We start from the raw sequence: 19,581 nt of genomic DNA on the forward strand, positions 1-19,581 counted from the left end.
CTCAGCAGCACTCAGACATCTCTAGCAGAAGCTCTCCTTCAGCACCAGGAGTCAGGAAGCAAGAGCTGCTCCAGTGAGAAGTGAACTGTTGTGCCCAGGAGGCAGAACACAAACCAGCAGCAGAGCTCCAAGGGCTGATGGCTTCAGGTCCTAGGTTCATAGAACCCCAGCAGGGGTTGGGCTGGAAGGGAGCTCCAAGATCATCCAGCTCCAACCCCCCTGCCATGGGCAGGGACCCCTCCCACCAGCACAGGCTGCTCAGGGCCTCATCCAGCCTGGTCCTGAACACCTCCAGGCAGGAGGCAGCCACAGCCTCCCTGGGCAGCCTGTGCCAGAGTCTCCCCAGCCTCACTGCAAACAATTTCTTCCTCCTCTCCACTCTCAGTCTCCTCTCTCCCAGCTCAAAGCCATTGGCCCTGGGCCTGGCACTCCCAGCCCTTGGCCCAAGTCCCTCCCCAGCTCTCCTGGAGCCCTTCAGGTACTGGGAGGCTGCTCTGAGGTCTCCCTGGAGCCTTCTCCTCTCCAGGCTGCACAGCCCCAGCTCTCCCAGCCTGCCCCACAGGGGAGGTTCTGCAGTCTCCATCTGCCCTCCTCAAGCTTCAATGTTTAAACCAAGATGTGCCCCAAGACACTGCTGCTCCTCCTTCACTGCTTCCCTCTGCCTTCCTTGGTTGGTCTTGATGCTCTCAAAGGCCTTTTCCAACCTAAATGACCCTATGAAGAGCAGCCAAGGGACCCAGTGATGTTCAGCCTTCAGAAGAGGAGGCTGAGGGAGACCTCATTGCTCTCTGCAGCTCCCTGAGAGGAGGCTGCAGCCAGCTGGGGCTTGGGCTCTGCTCCCTAGGAACAAGGGACAGGACAAGAGTACACAGCCTCAGGTTGCCCCAGGGCAGGTTCAGGTTGGACAAGAGGAACAATTTCTTCCCAGCAAGGGTTCTCAGGCCCTGTCCCAGGCTGCCCAGGGAGGTGGTGGAGTCCCCATCTGGGGGAGGAGGTTTGGTGGCAGTGGCTGAGCAGCAGTGCTGGGCTGTGAGCTCTGGGTGAGTGTTGGGCTGGATGGGCTCCAAGGTCCCTTCCATCCCAACACCTTCCATCAATCTCAGGGCTTTCCACTCCTCCTCACACTTTGGGTCATGCTTTCTGCCTGCACCCAGTTCTCCTCCACACAGAAGCCTCCCTGCCCCCTCACAGGCTCTGTCCTGGCCCCTGTGACACATCCAGAGCACTGTGGTGGCCTTTGGCCTTCAGGCTGCTCAGTTCCCACTTCAACCCCATTCACACTGCAGTGGCTTTGGAAACCACCTGCCTCACACCTGCACTCAGCCAGGAGAGGTCAGGAAGCCATCCCAAGAGCTGTGACCCTGTGGCACTCAGGAGATGGAAGGACTCTGAGCCTCCCTGGCACCCAGCTCTGCCCCAGCTGGGAGGCAGAACTTGGTGACACCAGAGAGGGATCCCACATGGCACCATGAGGCTCCCCTGCTCCTGCCTGCCCTGGCTGAGGCTCCCCTGCTCCAGCCTGCCCTGGCTGAGGCTCCCCTGCACCTGCCTGCCCTGGCTGAGGCTCCCCTGCTCCTGCCTGCCCTAGGGGAGGCTCCCCTGCTCCTGCCTGTCCTGGGCTGAGGCTCCCCTGCACCTGCCTGCCCTGGGGGAGGCTCCCCTGCACCTGCCTGCCCTGGCTGAGGCTCCCCTGCTCCTGCCTGCCCTGGCTGAGGCTCCCCTGCACCTGCCTGCCCTGGCTGAGGCTCCCCTGCTCCTGCCTGCCCTGGGCTGAGGCTCCCCTGCACCTGCCTGCCCTGGCTGAGGCTCCCCTGCACCTGCCTGCCCTGGCTGAGGCTCCCCTGCTCCTGCCTGCCCTGGGCTGAGGCTCCCCTGCTCCTGCCTGCCCTGGCTGAGGCTCCCCTGCACCTGCCTGCCCTGGCTGAGGCTCCCCTGCACCTGCCTGCCCTGGCTGAGGCTCCCCTGCTCCTGCCTGCCCTGGCTGAGGCTCCCCTGCTCCTGCCTGCCCTGGGGGAGGCTCCCCTGCTCCTGCCTGCCCTGGCTGAGGCTCCCCTGCACCTGCCTGCCCTGGCTGAGGCTCCCCTGCTCCAGCCTGCCCTGGCTGAGGCTCCCCTGCTCCTGCCTGCCCTGGGCTGAGGCTCCCCTGCTCCTGCCTGCCCTGGGGGAGGCTCCCCTGCTCCTGCCTGCCCTGGCTGAGGCTCCCCTGCTCCTGCCTGCCCTGGCTGAGGCTCCCCTGCTCCTGCCTGCCCTGGCTGAGGCTCCCCTGCACCTGCCTGCCCTGGGGGAGGCTCCCCTGCTCCTGCCTGCCCTGGGCTGAGGCTCCCCTGCTCCTGCCTGCCCTGGCTGAGGCTCCCCTGCACCTGCCTGCCCTGGCTGAGGCTCCCCTGCTCCAGCCTGCCCTGGCTGAGGCTCCCCTGCTCCTGCCTGCCCTGGGCTGAGGCTCCCCTGCTCCTGCCTGCCCTGGGGGAGGCTCCCCTGCTCCTGCCTGCCCTGGCTGAAGCTCCCCTGCTCCTGCCTGCCCTGGGTGGAGCTCCCCTGCTCCTGCCTGCCCTGGCTGAGGCTCCCCTGCTCCTGCCTGCCCTGGGTGGAGCTCCCCTGCTCCTGCCTGCCCTGGCTGAGGCTCCCCTGCTCCTGCCTGCCCTGGCTGAGGCTCCCCTGCTCCTGCCTGCCCTGGCTGAGGCTCCCCTGCTCCTGCCTGTCCTGGGTGGAGCTCCCCTGCTCCTGCCTGCCCTGGGGGAGGCTCCCCTGCTCCTGCCTGCCCTGGCTGAGGCTCCCCTGCTCCTGCCTGCCCTGGGCTGAGGCTCCCCTGCTCCTGCCTGCCCTGGGGGAGGCTCCCCTGCTCCTGCCTGCCCTGGGTGGAGCTCCCCTGCTCCTGCCTGCCCTGGGGGAGGCTCCCCTGCTCCTGCCTGCCCTGGCTGAGGCTCCCCTGCTCCTGCCTGCCCTGGGTGGAGCTCCCCTGCTCCTGCCTGCCCTGGCTGAGGCTCCCCTGCTCCTGCCTGCCCTGGCTGAGGCTCCCCTGCTCCTGCCTGCCCTGGGCTGAGGCTCCCCTGCTCCTGCCTGCCCTGGGGGAGGCTCCCCTGCTCCTGCCTGCCCTGGGGGAGGCTCCCCTGCTCCTGCCTGCCCTGGCTGAGGCTCCCCTGCTCCTGCCTGCCCTGGGGGAGGCTCCCCTGCTCCTGCCTGCCCTGGCTGAGGCTCCCCTGCTCCTGCCTGCCCTGGGGGAGGCTCCCCTGCTCCTGCCTGCCCTGGCTGAGGCTCCCCTGCTCCTGCCTGCCCTGGGGGAGGCTCCCCTGCTCCTGCCTGCCCTGGGGGAGGCTCCCCTGCTCCTGCCTGCCCTGGCTGAGGCTCCCCTGCTCCTGCCTGCCCCGGGTGAATCTCCCCTGCTCCTGCCTGCCCTGGCTGAGGCTCCCCTGCTCCTGCCTGCCCTGGCTGAGGCTCCCCTGCTCCTGCCTGCCCTGGGGGAGGCTCCCCTGCTCCAGCCTGCCCTGGCTGAGGCTCCCCTGCTCCTGCCTGCCCTGGGGGAGGCTCCCCTGCTCCTGCCTGCCCCGGGTGAATCTCCCCTGCTCCTGCCTGCCCTGGGGGAGGCTCCCCTGCTCCTGCCTGCCCTGGCTGAGGCTCCCCTGCTCCTGCCTGCCCTGGGGGAGGCTCCCCTGCTCCTGCCTGCCCTGGCTGAGGCTCCCCTGCTCCTGCCTGCCCTGGCTGAGGCTCCCCTGCTCCTGCCTGCCCCGGGTGAATCTCCCCTGCTCCTGCCTGCCCTGGCTGAGGCTCCCCTGCTCCTGCCTGCCCTGGCTGAGGCTCCCCTGCTCCTGCCTGCCCTGGGTGGAGCTCCCCTGCTCCTGCCTGCCCTGGCTGAGGCTCCCCTGCACCTGCCTGCCCTGGCTGAGGCTCCCCTGCTCCTGCCTGTCCTGGGTGGAGCTCCCCTGCTCCTGCCTGCCCTGGGGGAGGCTCCCCTGCTCCTGCCTGCCCTGGCTGAGGCTCCCCTGCTCCTGCCTGTCCTGGGTGGAGCTCCCCTGCTCCTGCCTGCCCTCGGGGAGGCTCCCCTGCTCCTGCCTGCCCTGGGGGAGGCTCCCCTGCTCCTGCCTGCCCTGGGGGAGGCTCCCCTGCTCCTGCCTGCCCTGGGGGAGGCTCCCCTGCTCCTGCCTGCCCTGGCTGAGGCTCCCCTGCTCCTGCCTGCCCTGGGGGAGGCTCCCCTGCTCCTGCCTGCCCTGGCTGAGGCTCCCCTGCTCCTGCCTGCCCTGGGGGAGGCTCCCCTGCTCCTGCCTGCCCTGGGGGAGGCTCCCCTGCTCCTGCCTGCCCTGGGGGAGGCTCCCCTGCTCCTGCCTGCCCTGGCTGAGGCTCCCCTGCTCCTGCCTGCCCTGGGGGAGGCTCCCCTGCTCCTGCCTGCCCTGGCTGAGGCTCCCCTGCTCCTGCCTGCCCTGGCTGAGGCTCCCCTGCTCCTGCCTGCCCCGGGTGAATCTCCCCTGCTCCTGCCTGCCCTGGCTGAGGCTCCCCTGCTCCTGCCTGCCCTGGCTGAGGCTCCCCTGCTCCTGCCTGCCCTGGCTGAGGCTCCCCTGCTCCTGCCTGCCCTGGCTGAGGCTCCCCTGCTCCTGCCTGCCCTGGGTGGAGCTCCCCTGCTCCTGCCTGCCCTGGGGGAGGCTCCCCTGCTCCTGCCTGCCCTGGGTGGAGCTCCCCTGCTCCTGCCTGCCCTGGGGGAGGCTCCCCTGCTCCTGCCTGCCCTGGCTGAGGCTCCCCTGCTCCTGCCTGCCCTGGGGGAGGCTCCCCTGCTCCTGCCTGCCCTGGCTGAGGCTCCCCTGCTCCTGCCTGCCCTGGCTGAGGCTCCCCTGCTCCAGCCTGCCCTGGGGGAGGCTCCCCTGCTCCTGCCTGCCCTGGCTGAGGCTCCCCTGCTCCTGCCTGCCCTGGCTGAGGCTCCCCTGCTCCAGCCTGCCCTGGCTGAGGCTCCCCTGCTCCTGCCTGCCCTGGCTGAGGCTCCCCTGCTCCTGCCTGCCCTGGCTGAGGCTCCCCTGCTCCTGCCTGCCCTGGGTGGAGCTCCCCTGCTCCTGCCTGTCCTGGGTGGAGCTCCCCTGCTCCTGCCTGCCCTGGGCTGAGGCTCCCCTGCTCCTGCCTGCCCTGGGGGAGGCTCCACAAGCCCTGCAGAGCTGTGCCCACACCAGCAATCTGCTGGAGGGACACACAGCTGGGTACCAGCAGCATGCCAGGATGCTCCTGGAATGCAGAGGTGACAACTTCCTCCTCCAAGTGGAGGAGGAACCAAGGAGAAAAGGCTGTGCTGGACCTTGTGCTCACCAACAGGGAAGGGCTGGTGAGGCTCAGGGACAGCCTTGGCTGCAGTGACCATGAAGCAAAAGCATTTCAGATCCAGGAAGGGGCTGCTGGAATGCTCTGACACAGAGGCCACTACTGACAGCTGGGAGGATGGTTCCCACGACTGGAAGGCAGGGATGGGTACAGGCTCTCTAGGAAGGACAGGCAGGGCAGGAGGGGAGGAGCTGTTGCTCTCTGCATCAGTGACCAGCTGGGATCAGTGGAGCTCCACCTGGGCAAGCATGAAGAGCTGGTGGGGAGCATGGGGGTGAAGCTGAAGGGGAAGCCAGGGGAAGGTGATGTGACTGTAGGGCTCTGCTACAGGCCCCCTGAGCAGCAGAACCAAGCAGAGGAGGCACGCCCCGGGCAAACAGAAGAGGCTCCAGGGTCACAGGGCCCTGCTCCTCGTGGGGGATTTCAACCACCCTGACCTCCGCTGGAGGGACAACGCAGCCAGGTACCAGCAGGGACAGTGCAGCCAGGCACCAGCGGGGACAGCGAGGCCGGGTACCAGCGGGGACAGCGAGGCCGGGTACCAGCGGGGACAGCACAGCTGGGCACCAGCGGGGACAGCGAGGCCGGGTACCAGCGGGGACAGCACAGCTGGGCACCAGCGGGGACAGCGAGGCCGGGTACCAGCGGGGACTGTGCAGCCAGGCACCAGCGGGGACAGCGAGGCCGGGTACCAGCGGGGACAGCGCAGCTGGGTACCAGCAGCCGGGCACCAGCAGGGACAGTGCAGCCGGGTGGGGACAGTACGGCCAGGTACCAGCAGCTGGGTACCGGCAGGGACGGCACGGCAGGGCACCAGCAGGGACAGTGCAGCCAGGTACCAGTGGGGACGGCACGGCCAGGCACCAGCAGCTGGGTACCAGCGGGGACGGTGCGGCCGGACACCAGCAGGGACAGCGCGGCCAGGTAGCAGCAGGGACAGCGCGGCCGGGTAGCAGCAGCCGGGCACCAGCAGGGACAGTGCAGCTGGGTACCAGAGGGGACAGCACGGCCGGGTACCAGCAGCCGGGCACCAGCGGAGACAGTGCAGCTGGGTACCAGAGGGGACAGCACGGCCAGGCACCAGCAGCCGGGCACCAGCGGGGACAGCGCAGCTGGGTACCAGCAGGGACAGCACGGCCAGGTACCAGCAGCCAGGCACCAGTGGGGACAGCGCAGCTGGGTACCAGCAGCCGGGCACCAGCGGGGACAGTGCAGCCGGGTGGGGACAGCACAGCCGGGTACCAGCAGCCGGGAACCACCAGGGACAGCGCGGCCAGGCGCCAGCAGAGATGGCACAGGCGGGCACCAGCAGCTGGGTACCAGCAGGGACGGTGCAGTGGGGCACCAGCAGCCAGGCACCAGTGGGGACATCGCAGCCAGGTACCAGCAGGCACAGTGCGGCTGGGTACCAGCAGCCGGGAACCACCAGGGACAGCGCGGCCAGGTGCCAGCAGAGATGGCATAGGCGGGCACCAGCAGCTGGGTACCAGCAGGGACGGTGCAGTGGGGCACCAGCAGCCAGGCACCAGTGGGGACATCGCAGCCAGGTACCAGCAGGCACAGTGCGGCTGGGTACCAGCAGCTGGGCACCAGCGGGGACAGCGCGGCCGGGTACCAGCAGGCACAGTGCGGCCGGGTACCAGCGGGGACATCGCAGCTGGGTACCAGCAGCCGGGCACCAGCGGGGACAGCGCGGCCGGGCACCAGCAGCTGGGTACCAGCAGGGACAGCGTGGTCAGGTACTAGCGGGGACGGTGCAGCCGGGTCCCAGGGGGGACGGCGTGGCCAGGCACCAGCAGCCGGGCACCAGCGGGCACAATGCGGCCAAGTCCCAGCAGCGGGGTCCCAGGGGGGATGGCGCGGCTGGGCACCAGCATGCCAGGATGCTCCTGGAATGCAGAGGTGACAACTTCCTCCTCCATGTGGTGGAGGAACCAAGGAGAAAAGGCTGTGCTGGACTTCGTGCTCACCAACAGGCAAGGGCTGGTGAGGCTCAGGGACAGCCTTGGCTGCAGTGACCACGAAGCAAAACATTTCAGATGCTCAGGGCAACCAGGAGGACGTAAGGCAAGCTTGCAGCCAGGGCTGCAGGGGCCATACCTGGGCCAGCTCCTTGATGCGCTTCTCCAGGGGGGCCGGCAGCCCCTCGGGCAGGGAGGGAGGCTGCCGGAACTCCTGCTCCGGCCCCGCCGGATCGCTGCCGTCCTCCGCCTCCGCAAACGGACTGCCCTCGGGGGACTCGCTGAGGAGCCTCTCCAGGTCCAGCTCAGTTAAGGAGTCCATGGCTGTGGCTGCCTGAAGCAGGTCACTGTCACTGGCGTGGCCAAAGAGCGAGAGCAGAGGGTCGGGCACGGCCTCTGCCTCCCTGGGGGCTGGAGGCTCTGCTGGCGAGGGAGTCGCCGCCTTCTGCTCCTCATCCTTTTTCTTCTGAGCATCCTTCTCCTTCTGAAACTTCTTCAGCATCTCCTTGACACTAAGAGCCCCAGAGTATTTCTTCTTCTTCTTCTCCTTGCTTGCATTTAATGCTGTAAAGCTGCAAACAGAGGGATGGTGGAGGAAAGGCAACGGAAGTGAGTCCAGGAGGAAGGGACGAGGATGCCTTCACCCCAGCTCACTGCAGCCACGGCTTGCAGCCTGCTAAGCCTTAGCTCCTTGGCCAGTTACGGCAGGAAGACTCCTCCATGGTCTCTTCAGCTCTCTTATGCTTGTGCTCCTTGCTCAGGCTGGAGGAGAGGCTGACCTCCCTCACTGCTGGAGCTCAAAAGTGCCTCCAGCAAGTTCTGCTCTTGGTCAGCCACCTGCACTTCTCCTGCAAGGAAGGTTGGGCAATGCACCAAGCAGAGCAGATTAGGAGGAGACCTCCTTGTGGCCTTCCAGGATGTGCAGGGGGCTCCAGGAAAGCTGGGGAGGGACTTTGGAGGGGGTCAGGGAGGGATGGGACTGGGGGGGATGGAGCAGAACTAGAAGTGGGGAGATTGAGATTGGCTGTGAGGAAGAAGTTGTTGCCCATAGAGGGTGGTGAGAGCCTGGCCCAGGCTGCCCAGGGAGGTGGTGGAAGCCTCCTGCCTGGAGGTGTTTGCAGCCAGGCTGGAGGTGGCTCTGAGCAACCTGCTGTAGTGTGAGGTGTCCCTGCCCATGGCAGGGGGTTGGAACTGGCTGAGCCTTGAGCTCCCTTCCAGCCCTGTTCAATGATTCCAACTGAGGCAAGGCAGAGCTTGCATGACAGCAGCTGGAAGCTCTTTGCCTGTTGGAGCCAGGAGAGCAAATTCCTTTCCCATCTCTTCAGGCTCTCCAATAACTGCCTCCATCATGGGGGCACAAACAGAGCTCCAACAGTGGGGCCAGCCCTGCCCCTCCTCCCCTTGCTGTGGAGCTCTGCTCCTTCCCTAACCCCCAGCTGCCTTTGTTCTCCCTCTTCACAAGCCAGAGGGGTTGGTCCCCTGGGGTTTCTGCAGCACACCCTCAAGCCAGCCTCCCCTGGCAGCAGCTCTGACAAATGCCAGCTGTGAGCCCAAGAGGAGGCAGTCAGCATTCCCTCCCCCTCCTTACCCAGCCTTTGGAAACTTGGACTTCTTGGATTTCTTTTCCTTGTCATAGGAATCATCTTTCTTCTTCTTCTTGACTTTTTCACCTCCATCTTTCAACTTCCTCTTCTGGAGAGAGGTCACAAAGCAAAATCACCACCAGAGCACCACCACAGCACCTCCTGCAGCACTGCCTCTGGGCCCTCTACCCACTGCACACAGGAGCCCCCAGCCAGCTGTCTGTGCCCATGGCTCTGGCACACAGAGCCTGCTTCAATTCACAGCAGTGCTGGTGCCACCCAGAAAGCTGATGCCACCTCCTGACACCCAGCCTTGAGTGCTGCTCAGCACTGCTCAGATCCCCTGCTCCCATCCTCCTGACACCCAGCCTTGAGTGCTGCTCAGCACTGATCAGATCCCCTGCTCCCATCCTCCTGACACCCTCCCTTGAGTGCTGCTCAGCACTGCTCAGACCCCCTGCTCCCATCCTCCTGACACCCTCGAGTGCTGCTCAGCACTGATCAGATCCCCTGCTCCCATCCTCCTGGCACCCAGCCTTGAGTGCTGCTCAGCACTGATCAGATCCCCTGCTCCCATCCTGCTAACACCCAGCCTTGAGTGCTGCTCAGCACTGATCAGATCCCCTGCTCCCATCCTCCTGGTACCCAGCCTTGAGTGCTGCTCAGCACTGCTCAGACTCCCTGCTCCCATCCTCCTGACACCAACCCTTGAGTGCTGCTCAGCACTGATCAGATCCCCTGCTCCCATCCTCCTGACACCCTCCCTTGAGTGCTGCTCAGCACTGCTCAGATCCCCTGCTCCCATCCTCCTAACACCCAGCCTTGAGTGCTGCTCAGCACTGCTCAGATCCCCTGCTCCCATCCTCCTAACACCCAGCCTTGAGTGCTGCTCAGCACTGCTCAGATCCCCTGCTCCCATCCTCCTGACACCCTCCCTTGAGTGCTGCTCAGTACTGCTCAGACTCCCTGCTCCCATCCTCCTGACACCAACCCTTGAGTGCTGCTCAGCACTGATCAGATCCCCTGCTCCCATCCTCCTGGCATCCTCCCTTGAGTGCTGCTCAGCACTGATCAGATCCCCTGCTCCCATCCTCCTAACACCCTCCCTTGAGTGCTGCTCAGCACTGCTCAGATGCCCTCTCAGGCTGCTCTCCTCCAGCCCCAAGCCTCTCAGCCTTTCCCTCCAAGGGAGGTTAATTCCCAGCAGGCTCCCAGGGATCTCAGGACAAAGTAAATTCACTTCTAGGCCTTTTCCCATGGAAGCCCAGCCTGGTGCAGCCCAATGGAGCAGAGGCTGAGCTGCCAGCCAGGCTGGCTCTGTGTCTCCAGAGGTGATGCTGGATGAGGTCTGCAGGGATGCCCAGGGGCTGCTGCTGCCTCCCCTTTGAGCCACTTCCCTGCAGCACCACACAAACAAGGCTGGCTCCAGCAGAGATTGCCACCAAAGGGCAGAACCTGATCTCCCAGCAGGGTCCCCAGCACCACTCAGGTGAGGAAGAGAAGGATCCTGGAACAAACCTTCCCCCCCCCATGATGCTAAGTGGCTTTTCAGGGTGGCAAGCAGCTCTGGCCCCTCTGCTCCAGGAAGCAGGCAGTGCCACCACAGCCTCTTCTGTGGCAGCCATGCTCCACTCCCCAGCCCTGGGACAGGAGGACATTTCTGTCCACACCAAGTCCCAGGTCTCTCTCTGCCTCCCATGGCAAGCCATCTTTCATGCCTCAACCCCACTGAGCTGCAGGAGAGGGAGGAAGAGAGGCCAGCTGGCTCGCTGACCTTGGGGCACTTCTTCTTCTTCTCCTTCACGTAGTCGTCTTCCGACTCGGAGGCCTGCCGGAACTGCAGCGTCCCTGAGTTGATGTAGAAGCCTCCATACTTGGTGGTGAGAGAAGCTGGCACCAGCTCATCATACTGCAAACAACAGAGAACACCTCACTGGGAGGGAGAGCTGTGATGCTCCACCCTGGGGGGCAGCTGCACAGGGAGTGGAGAGGGAGTTGTGCTCCCCCAGGAGCGAGGCAGGGCCACGGACACTGCCGCTAACCATGCTCCTGCCCTGAGCTCGCCCCAGGAGCCCTCATTCCCCAGCCCTGCAGGCTGCTGGCTCTCCCCCAGCTCAGGCTGTCCCCAGGCAGCTGTTTGTGAGCTGCTGCCAGGACTCACAGCTTCGGAGTTGTCGATGAAGGAGTCGGACTCGTCGTAGCCGTAGCCCATGTCGATCAGGTCCTGGATGCGGTCCTTGCGGCGCCTCTTCCCGCCCTGAGCGACACAACAGGGACCTCCCTCAGCTGCTCCTCCTCTGACCAGGGGGGCAGCCCTGGCACAGGGCCCTGGCACTGCCCCTGCACAGAAAGGGGGCTGAGATCTTTCAGCTCCCAGCAGCAGCAGCGGACCCTGAGCAGTGCTGACACAGAGCGGCAGGGGCTGGAAGGGACCTCTGGAGAGCAACCGCTCCAAGCCCTGCCAGAGCAGCACCAGGAGCTCACCCAGGGACACAGCCAGGGGGCTGTGGGAAGTCTCCAGGGAAGGAGACCCCACCACCCCTCTGGGCAGTCTGCTCCAGGGCTCCAGTGAAAGCAGTTCCTCCTCAGGATCAGATGCAGCTTCTGTTCCAGTTTGTTCTCACTGCCCCTGGCCCTGGCACTGCCCCTGGGCACCACTGACCCTCTGCTCCCATTCTCCTGACACCCTCCCTTGAGTGCTGCTCAGCACTGATCAGATCCCCTGCTCCCATCCTCCTGACACCCAGCCTTGAGTGCTGCTCAGCACTGCTCAGATCCCCTGCTCCCATCCTCCTGACACCCAGCCTTGAGTGCTGCTCAGCACAGCTCAGATCCCCTGCTCCCATCCTCCTGGCAACCTCCCTTGAGTGCTGCTCAGCACTGCTCAGATCCCCTGCTCCCATCCTCCTGGCAACCTCCCTTGAGTGCTGCTCAGCACAGCTCAGATCCCCTGCTCCCATCCTCCTGGCAACCTCCCTTGAGTGCTGCTCAGCTCTGATCAGATTCCCTGCTCCCATCCTCCTGGCAACCTCCCTTGAGTGCTGCTCAGCTCTGATCAGATCCCCTGCTCCCATCCTCCTGGCAACCTCCCTTGAGTGCTGCTCAGCTCTGATCAGATCCCCTGCTCCCATCCTCCTGGCAACCTCCCTTGAGTGCTGCTCAGCACTGATCAGATCCCCTGCTCCCATCCTCCTGGCAACCTCCCTTGAGTGCTGCTCAGCACTGATCAGATCCCCTGCTCCCATCCTCCTGGCAACCTCCCTTGAGTGCTGCTCAGCTCTGATCAGATCCCCTGCTCCCATCCTCCTGGCAACCTCCCTTGAGTGCTGCTCAGCTCTGATCAGATCCCCTGCTCCCATCCTCCTGGCAACCTCCCTTGAGTGCTGCTCAGCTCTGATCAGATCCCCTGCTCCCATCCTCCTGACACCCTCCCTTGAGTGCTGCTCAGCTCTGATCAGATCCCCTGCTCCCATCCTCCTGACACCCAGCCTTGAGTGCTGCTCAGCACTGCTCAGATCCCCTGCTCCCATCCTCCTGGCACCCAGCCTTGAGTGCTGCTCAGCTCTGATCAGATCCCCTGCTCCCATCGTCCTGACACCCTCCCTTGAGTGCCCAGTGCCCAGCCCAGAGGCACAATCCCTGCCCTGCTCCTGCTGCCACCCCACTGCTGCTCCAGCCCAGGCTGCTGCTGCCCTTCTTGCCCCCCTGGGCACCCCCTGGCTCCTCTCCAGCTGCTGGCACCCAGCACCCCCAGGGCCTTCTCTGCTGGGCACTTTGCAGCCACTCTGCCCCCAGCCTGGAGCCTTCCTGGGGTGATTGCGACCCAAGGGCAGGACCCAGCCCTTGGCCTTTCAAGCCTGCTGCCAGTGCAGGGGAGGATTGCTCTGCACAGCTGCTACATGGTCACTACAAACTCTTCCCTCCATGCCCCACACACAAACCCAGAGCATGAAGGAGACCCAGAGGTCAAATCCTTATCATAAGGCAGGACACCAACCCAGCCTCCAGAGGTGCCCATGGCCAAACCTCACAGAGCTGCTTTGCTGCCTGTGGAAATCAAGAGACTGAGGCAGAGCAGTGCCCCTGCCCCTGCCTGTCCCCAGGGCTCAGGCTGCTGGCAGAGTCCATGGCCTCCACATCAACTCTGGCTGCAGAAAATGAAGGGCTGCAAATGACAGCAACTTCTGTGGCAGCCCAGTGAGAGGAGCACTGCCCTCCAGCAGACTCCTCTGACCCAAGGGCACAGCTGAGCCCTTTGCATGGCCCCACTGCCTCCAGGTGGGAAAGGAAGAGAGAAACCAGCACCTTCCAGCGAGGATAAAGGACTGAGAGCGAGAAAGCAAAGCCCAAGGGCAGCAGCTGGTGCTGGCTGAGCTGATCAGCAGTGCCTCTGCCAGGGGCTGGGGCAGAACCAGAGGCACTGCAAGACAAACTCACATATTTTTCTTCAAACTTCCTAGCAAGAGCTTCCACTTTATGCCTCTCCTTCTCCTCATCATTGAAGGGATCAGCAGGGTCTTTCTTCTGGGGAAACAAGAGAGGCAAACACAAGTCAAAGGCAGTTCTGTCACCTTCCCAATCAGCAGGGCTGCAGCAGCCAGGCAGCAGCTCAGAGTGACCAAAATCTTCACCAGTGACACAAGGCAGAGGATCACAGTCTCACAGTCTCAGAGTCTCACTAAGGTTAGAAGAGACCTCGAGGATCACCAAGTCCAAGCTGTCACCACAGACCTCATGGCTAACCCATGGCTCCAAGTGCCACATCCAATCCCCTCTGGAACACCTCCAGAGATGGGGACTCCACCACCTCCCTGGGCAGCACAGCCCAATGGCCAACAACTCTCTCTGTGTAGAACTTCCTCCTCACCTCCAGCCTGAACCTCCCCTGGCACAGCTTGAGACTGTGTCCTCTTGTTCTGCTGCTGGCTGCCTGGGAGCAGAGCCCAACCCCCACCTGGCTCCAACCTCCCTGCAGGGAGTTGCAGAGAGCAAGAAGGTCTCCCCTGAGCCTCCTCTTCTCCAGGCTAAGCAACCCCAGCTCCCTCAGCCTCTCCTCACAGGGCTGTGCTCCAGACCCCTCCCCAGCTCTGTTGCCCTTCTCTGGACACCTTCAAGTCTCTCAATGTCCTTCTTGAGCTGAGGAGCCCAGAGCTGGACACAGGACTCAAGGGGTGGCCTGAGCAGTGCTGAGCACAGGGCACAAGGACTTCCCTGCTCCTGCTGGCCACACTCTTCCTGATGCAGGCCAGGATGCCCTTGGCCTTCTTGGCCCCCTGGGCACACTGCTGGCTCATGTTCAGGCAGCTGTCAATCAGCACCCCCAGGTCCCTCTCTGCCTGGCTGCTCTCAGCCACTCTGACCCCAGCCTGTAGCTCTGCCTGGGGTTGCTGTGGCCAGAGGGCAGCCCCTGGCACTTGGACTTGTTGAATGCCATCCTGTTGGCCTCTGCCCATCTGTCCAGCCTGGCAAGGTCGCTGCCAGCTGGCTGTGGCACCATTCACCACTACTCTCTGGGCTCAGCCTCCAGCCAGTTCCTCACCCAGCTCAGAGAGCTGCTGTCCCAGCCAGGGGCTGACAGCTTGGCCAGGAGTTTGCTGTGGGGGATGGTGGCAAAGGCCTTGCTGCAGTCCAGGCAGACCACATCCACAGCCTGCCCCACAGTCACCAGGCAGTCACCTGGGCATGGAAGGAGCTCAGGTTGGTCAGGCAGGACCTGCCCCTCCTAACTCCATGCTGGCTGGGCCTGAGCCCTTGGCCATCCTTCAGGTGTGCAGTGATTGCCCCCAGGATAATCTGCTCCATCACTTTCCCTGGCACTGAGGTCAGGCTGCCAGGCCTGGAGCTTCCATCCGACCCTTCTCGTGCATGGGGACCACCTTGGCCAGTTTCAGTCACCTGGGACCTCTCCAGTGAGCCAGGACTGGAGGAAAGTGATGGAGAGCAGCTTGGCAGCTCATCTGCCAGCCAAGGCAGCCTCAGCACATCTGCAGATGACCCCCAGCTGAGTGATGCAGCTGATGTGCCTGAGGGGCAGGATCCATCCAGAGGGCCCTGGAGAAGCAGGGCCCTGTGAGCTCTGATCAGAGAGCTGGGGACTGAGTTTTGAGCAGGGCCTGCTGGGACAGGCCAAAGGGGCTTGGCTGGACTCAGAGAGGGAGATTGAGGGTGGAGAGAAGGGAGAAATGTTTGACACTGAGGGTGAGGAGAGCCTGGCCCAGGCTGCCCTGAGAGGTGGGAGCTGCCCTGCCCTTGGAGGCATTCAAGCTGAAGCTTGATAGGGCTCTGAGCAACCTGCTCTGGCTGCAGGGGTGGGACTGGATGAGCTTCAAAGGTCCCTTCCAACCCAAGCAGTCCATGACTCTGAGAGCTTCTGTGCTTCAGGGGCTCTCCCAGCTGCTTTGGTACTTCTGCCTCTGCTTCTCCTGACTCCAAACAACAACACAAAGCCTCAGCTGACCTCTCAACCCCTGGGACAGTCAAACATCAGCAGAGGCCAACCAGCTTCCTCTTGAGAGCAAACCAGCCCTGGCACAGAGCTCAGATGTGACAGCAGCTGGGATGCCACTGTACCCTGTACAGCCAAGCAGCTCTGGCAGCAGCCCACACAGCACTGAGGGGGAAATGTTGAGCTGCAGCAGAGCAAGGGCCACATGCTGCAGGAGCATCTCTCCTTCTGATGCTCTTTGGCAGAGAGCCCCTGGGAAAGGTCTCCTCACCACTGCCAGGTACCAAACACCACTTCAGATCCAGCACTTGCAAACTAAACAAGCTGCACAGCCCACCCCTGCCACCAACCCTCCCTGCTGATGTGCAATTCCACCCAGGGCACATCACAGAACCACAGAATGCAGCAGGGTGGAAGGGACCTTCAAAGCTCATCCTGTCCCTGCCCCCTGCAGGCAGCAGGGACATCTCCAACTGGAGCAGGTTGCTCAGAGCCACATCAAGCCTGACCTTGAGGGTCTTCAGCACCTCCCTGGGCAGCCTGTGCCAGAGTCTCCCCAGCCTCCCTGTGCAGAGCTTCCCCCTGATGCCCAACCTAACCCAGCCCTGCTCCAGGTCCAAACCATTGCCTCTGGCCCTGTCACTGCAAGCTCTGAGTGAGACAGCATGGCCCTGACAAGAAGAACCCCTGCCTGGATGCCACTCTTCTTGCCCAGGGGATGCCACATCACTCTCCTTCCACCTCTCAGCCCCTCACAACCAGCTCCCAAACCAGCAATGGAACAGCAACCCTGGAGAAGCCTTTGGAACAGACTCACAGCATGGTCTGGGCTGGAAGGGAGCTCCAAAGCTCACCCAGCCCAACCCCCTGCACCCAGCAGGGACATCCTCCACCAGCTCAGCTTGCCCAGAGCCCTCTCCAGCCTCACCTTCAATGTCTCCAGGGCTGGAGCCTCAGCCACCTCCCTGGGCAGCCTGCTGCAGTGTTCCAGCAGCCTCCTGCTGCAGAACTTGTTCCTCACATCCAATCTCAATCTGCTCTGCTCTCATCTCAAACCATTGCCCCTGGTGCTGTCCCTGCAGCCCTTTGGGAACAGTCTCTCTCCATCCTTCTTGTAGCCTCCTTCAGGTCCTGGCAGGCTGCTCTGAGGTCTGCCTGGAGCCTTCTCTTCCCCAGGCTGAACACCCCCAGCCCCCTCAGCCTGTCCTTGTGGCAGAGCTGCTCCAGCCCCCCAGATGCATTCATGACACTGAGCTACAACACAGGCTGCCCAGGGGGACACCCAGCTTGTCCCCTGCAGAGCCACCACCCACCTTGTCCCCTGCAGAGCCACCACCCTTCCCTCTGCCTCGAGAGCTCTTCAGCAGGTCTGGGTAGAAGAACTCTGGGCAGCGCTTGTGGTCGGGCTCGAAGAGGGTGAGGGTGATGCGCACGGCCGTGGCCGCCGGCTCCGCCTCCGGGGGCTGCTCTCCGTCCTCCTTCCGAGACCTCTTCAGGAAGCTGCTGCTGAGCGGGCCGTGGAGGGTGGTGAAGGGAACCCTGTGGGGCTCCGCCATGGCTGCGCTCCAGTCTTACCAGTCCTCATGGCACAGTTCCCATCGCATCGGACCGGCTGGGCCCCGGGTGCGCAGCCGCGGACTTCCCCTGCGGGCTACGGGAGAGCCGGGGCCCGCGGCAGGGGTTGGAGTCCGGGGCTCTGCCGGGAAACGACAAAGGGCTGCGCTGCCAGCGCCTGTGCAACCAGCAGAGAAAGAAAGAAAGGAGAAAGGAAGTCAGACAGCCAGGCCTGGGGCCGGCAGCCCCCGCCAGGCCGGCAGCCCCCCAGCCAGGCCGGCAGCCCCCCAGCCAGGCCGGCAGCCCCCCCCGCCAGGCCGGCAGCCCCCCAGCCAGGCCGGCAGCCCCCCGCGCTGTCACTGCTCTCCACCCCCGGGGCTCTGTCTTTGTACCGCAGGCTGCACGGCCGCGGGCAGTACAGCTACCGCAGAAAGCAAGCGGCCCCGCCGGACTCGCCGGGACGCGGCCAGCAGCCCCGGGGCAGGGCTCCGCTCCCCCCGGCAGGCTCCGCCGCTGCACCGCGGCCCGGACACCCCTGTCCCGGGCAAAGCGACCCGGCTGCCGGCCCCCGCGGGGCGCCGAGGGGAACCCACGGGCCCGGCCGAGCTTTGGAGGGAGCTTCGGCCGCGGGGCTGTGGGGAAGCGGAGCCGCGGGGCGGAGAGGGAGACGGGGGCCGCGGAGAGACAGAGGCCGGGCGCGCCGAGGGGAGCGGGCCGCGGGGCTGAGGGGAACCGGGCCGGCGCCAGGGCCGCAAGGGGAGCGCGGAGCGGCGGTGGCCGGGCAGGGCCGGTGGCGGAGCGGCGGGCAGGGGCCGGGGCAGGGGCCGGGGCCGGCGCCGGGGCCGCACTCACCGCTGCCGCCGGCGCTGCGGGACGCGGCCGCCGCCGGCTGAGTCCCGGCCCGACTCCGGGCCCCGCTCCCGCGTCACGTGCAGGGGGCGCTGCCCTCGCGCGCCGGAGCCGCGCGCCCCGCGCCCAATCGGCGCCGCCGCCGCGGTCACGCCCCGGGGGAGCGGCGCCCTGACGGCCGACCCGGACCACGTGACGAAGGCCGACCTATCCCCGCAGCCGCCGGCGGCACATCCCGGCAGCCCCCGCGCGGCTGTGGCGGGTCAAGATGGCGGCGTGTGAGGACCCGGGGGGACGGTCTGGCGCTAAGGGACGGCCACGGGCCCGCGCAGCCTTGGGGGGCTCTTGGGAAGAGCCTGGGGAGGTGCGCCGCGGGCAGGCACTGGAGGTTGAGAGGTAGCAGGCGGTGGCTTGTTGGGGCTGTCAGGAGCGGCTGCCTGCGGCCACGGCGTTCCTAGAGCAGCGTTCGTTGGAGCCTGGGAGACATTAAGGAGGTGAACGCCGCTGGCCGCGGGAAGTCAGCGCTCCTCCTGCCCCGGCTGGGCCCGGGAGCGCTTATCAGAGAGCTCAGATTTGTATCGGGGAATTAACTGCAGGAGCGTCGCTAACAATGAGGGGCACCAGAAGGGGGAAAAGGTTCAGGGTCAGGTTGTTTCGGGCCCTGAGCAGCCTGCGGCGGTTGCAGATGTCCCTGCTGGGGGTGGGCTACCTGACCTTTAACGGCTGCTGTCAGCTCGAAGCAGGCTATGAAAGCCTATGGAAGTTTGAGGCACTGAGCCCTGCACTGGATGACTCTGGGAGGGATCAACTCCCAGCTGCCCCTGAACTTGCTTGGATTCATCTGTTGGAGCTGGAGGCATATCGAGCTGGGAGTCACGACAGGATCCATCCCAAGGCGCTGGAGGAGTTTGTGAAGTGTCAGCATGGGACTTGGGAGTGTGGAGAGGTCTCCAGCAGCTGGAAACCACCCCAATTTTCAAGCAGAATAACGAAAGAAGAGCCTGGTAATTAAAGGCTTGACATTCTCACCTCCTTGCCTGCTAAAATCCTGGAGAAGGTTACCCTGGGAGCCACTGAAAAGCACTTGGGAGACAACTCAGTTCCTGGTCACAGTCCTGCTTAACCAAGTTAATTCCTTCTAATGGCCAGCTCACCCCTCAGGCTGACCCAAGGGAGGGTTTTAGCAGCACTTTTGCTGTTGGTTTTAACAGCATCCTCCTGGACAGGGTGAGGGAAGTCCATCGTGCATCGAGTGGAGGTGGTGAGGGAGCTGAGCGAGGAGTTGGAAGATGGAGGATCTCAGAACCACTGCTGGACCAAAGCCTGGGGGGGATTCTCCCTTTTGGGGTCCCTCTCAGGAGGCCCCCACCTCAGGCTGAGCATGCCCTGGTACCACCCTGTACAATTATTTACTGCTAGGAGGTTACCAGCCTGCTAACTCTGCTTGGAGGCACAGGGGGCTGGGGCTGTAGAGTGACTGACACCAGACACCAGGACCTGACTGTGCTGCTTTAACGTGGGGCATGGCCCCGCGCCAGGGCTGTGCTCTGCCTGCAGCTGTCCTGGTGCAGCGAGGCCTGGGCAGCCCTGTCCCTGCCCCGGGCCGTGCAGGGCACATCCTCTCCCTGCCCCACCTGAAATACCGTTCGACCAGCGAGCCCTGGAGTGGGCGGTGGGGCCGGCCTGGGGGGCAGCCCGCGCCCCCTCGGGGCTGCCTCTGGGGGCCCCGGCAGCCGCGGGGGAGTGGAGCAGCCAGCAGAAGGGGCGCGGGGGGTGCTCTGCGCTCATCGCCGCCGGCCTGCAGGGGGCGCTGCGTTCGCGCGCAAGTCGGCAGCGTCACAGGGCGGCGAGCGCGAAGGCCGCCGGGCGGCACCACGTGACCCGGGCGGCCTATCCC

General features: G+C 64.8%; 1 protein-coding gene across 1 annotated transcript in view; it reads right to left on the bottom strand.

Moving 5' to 3' along the window:
* UBN1 (ubinuclein 1) overlaps positions 1 to 17,764 on the bottom strand; it is a 46,533-nt gene extending 28,769 nt beyond the window's left edge. Inside the window, 7 exon segments of the mRNA XM_068147281.1 lie at positions 7,393 to 7,825; positions 8,842 to 8,945; positions 10,611 to 10,745; positions 10,998 to 11,093; positions 13,274 to 13,360; positions 16,595 to 17,013; positions 17,688 to 17,764. Coding sequence (XP_068003382.1) covers positions 7,393 to 7,825; positions 8,842 to 8,945; positions 10,611 to 10,745; positions 10,998 to 11,093; positions 13,274 to 13,360; positions 16,595 to 16,837 — 1,098 coding nt within the window. The 5' untranslated portion in view covers positions 16,838 to 17,013; positions 17,688 to 17,764.
* Between the last annotated feature and the right edge of the window lie 1,817 nt (positions 17,765 to 19,581).

The sequence above is a fragment of the Melanerpes formicivorus genome, unplaced genomic scaffold (genome assembly GCF_026170545.1).
Source record: "Melanerpes formicivorus ecotype bairdi unplaced genomic scaffold, bMelFor1.0.p_v2 SCAF_14, whole genome shotgun sequence".
NCBI classification, from domain to species: Eukaryota; Metazoa; Chordata; class Aves; order Piciformes; family Picidae; genus Melanerpes; species Melanerpes formicivorus.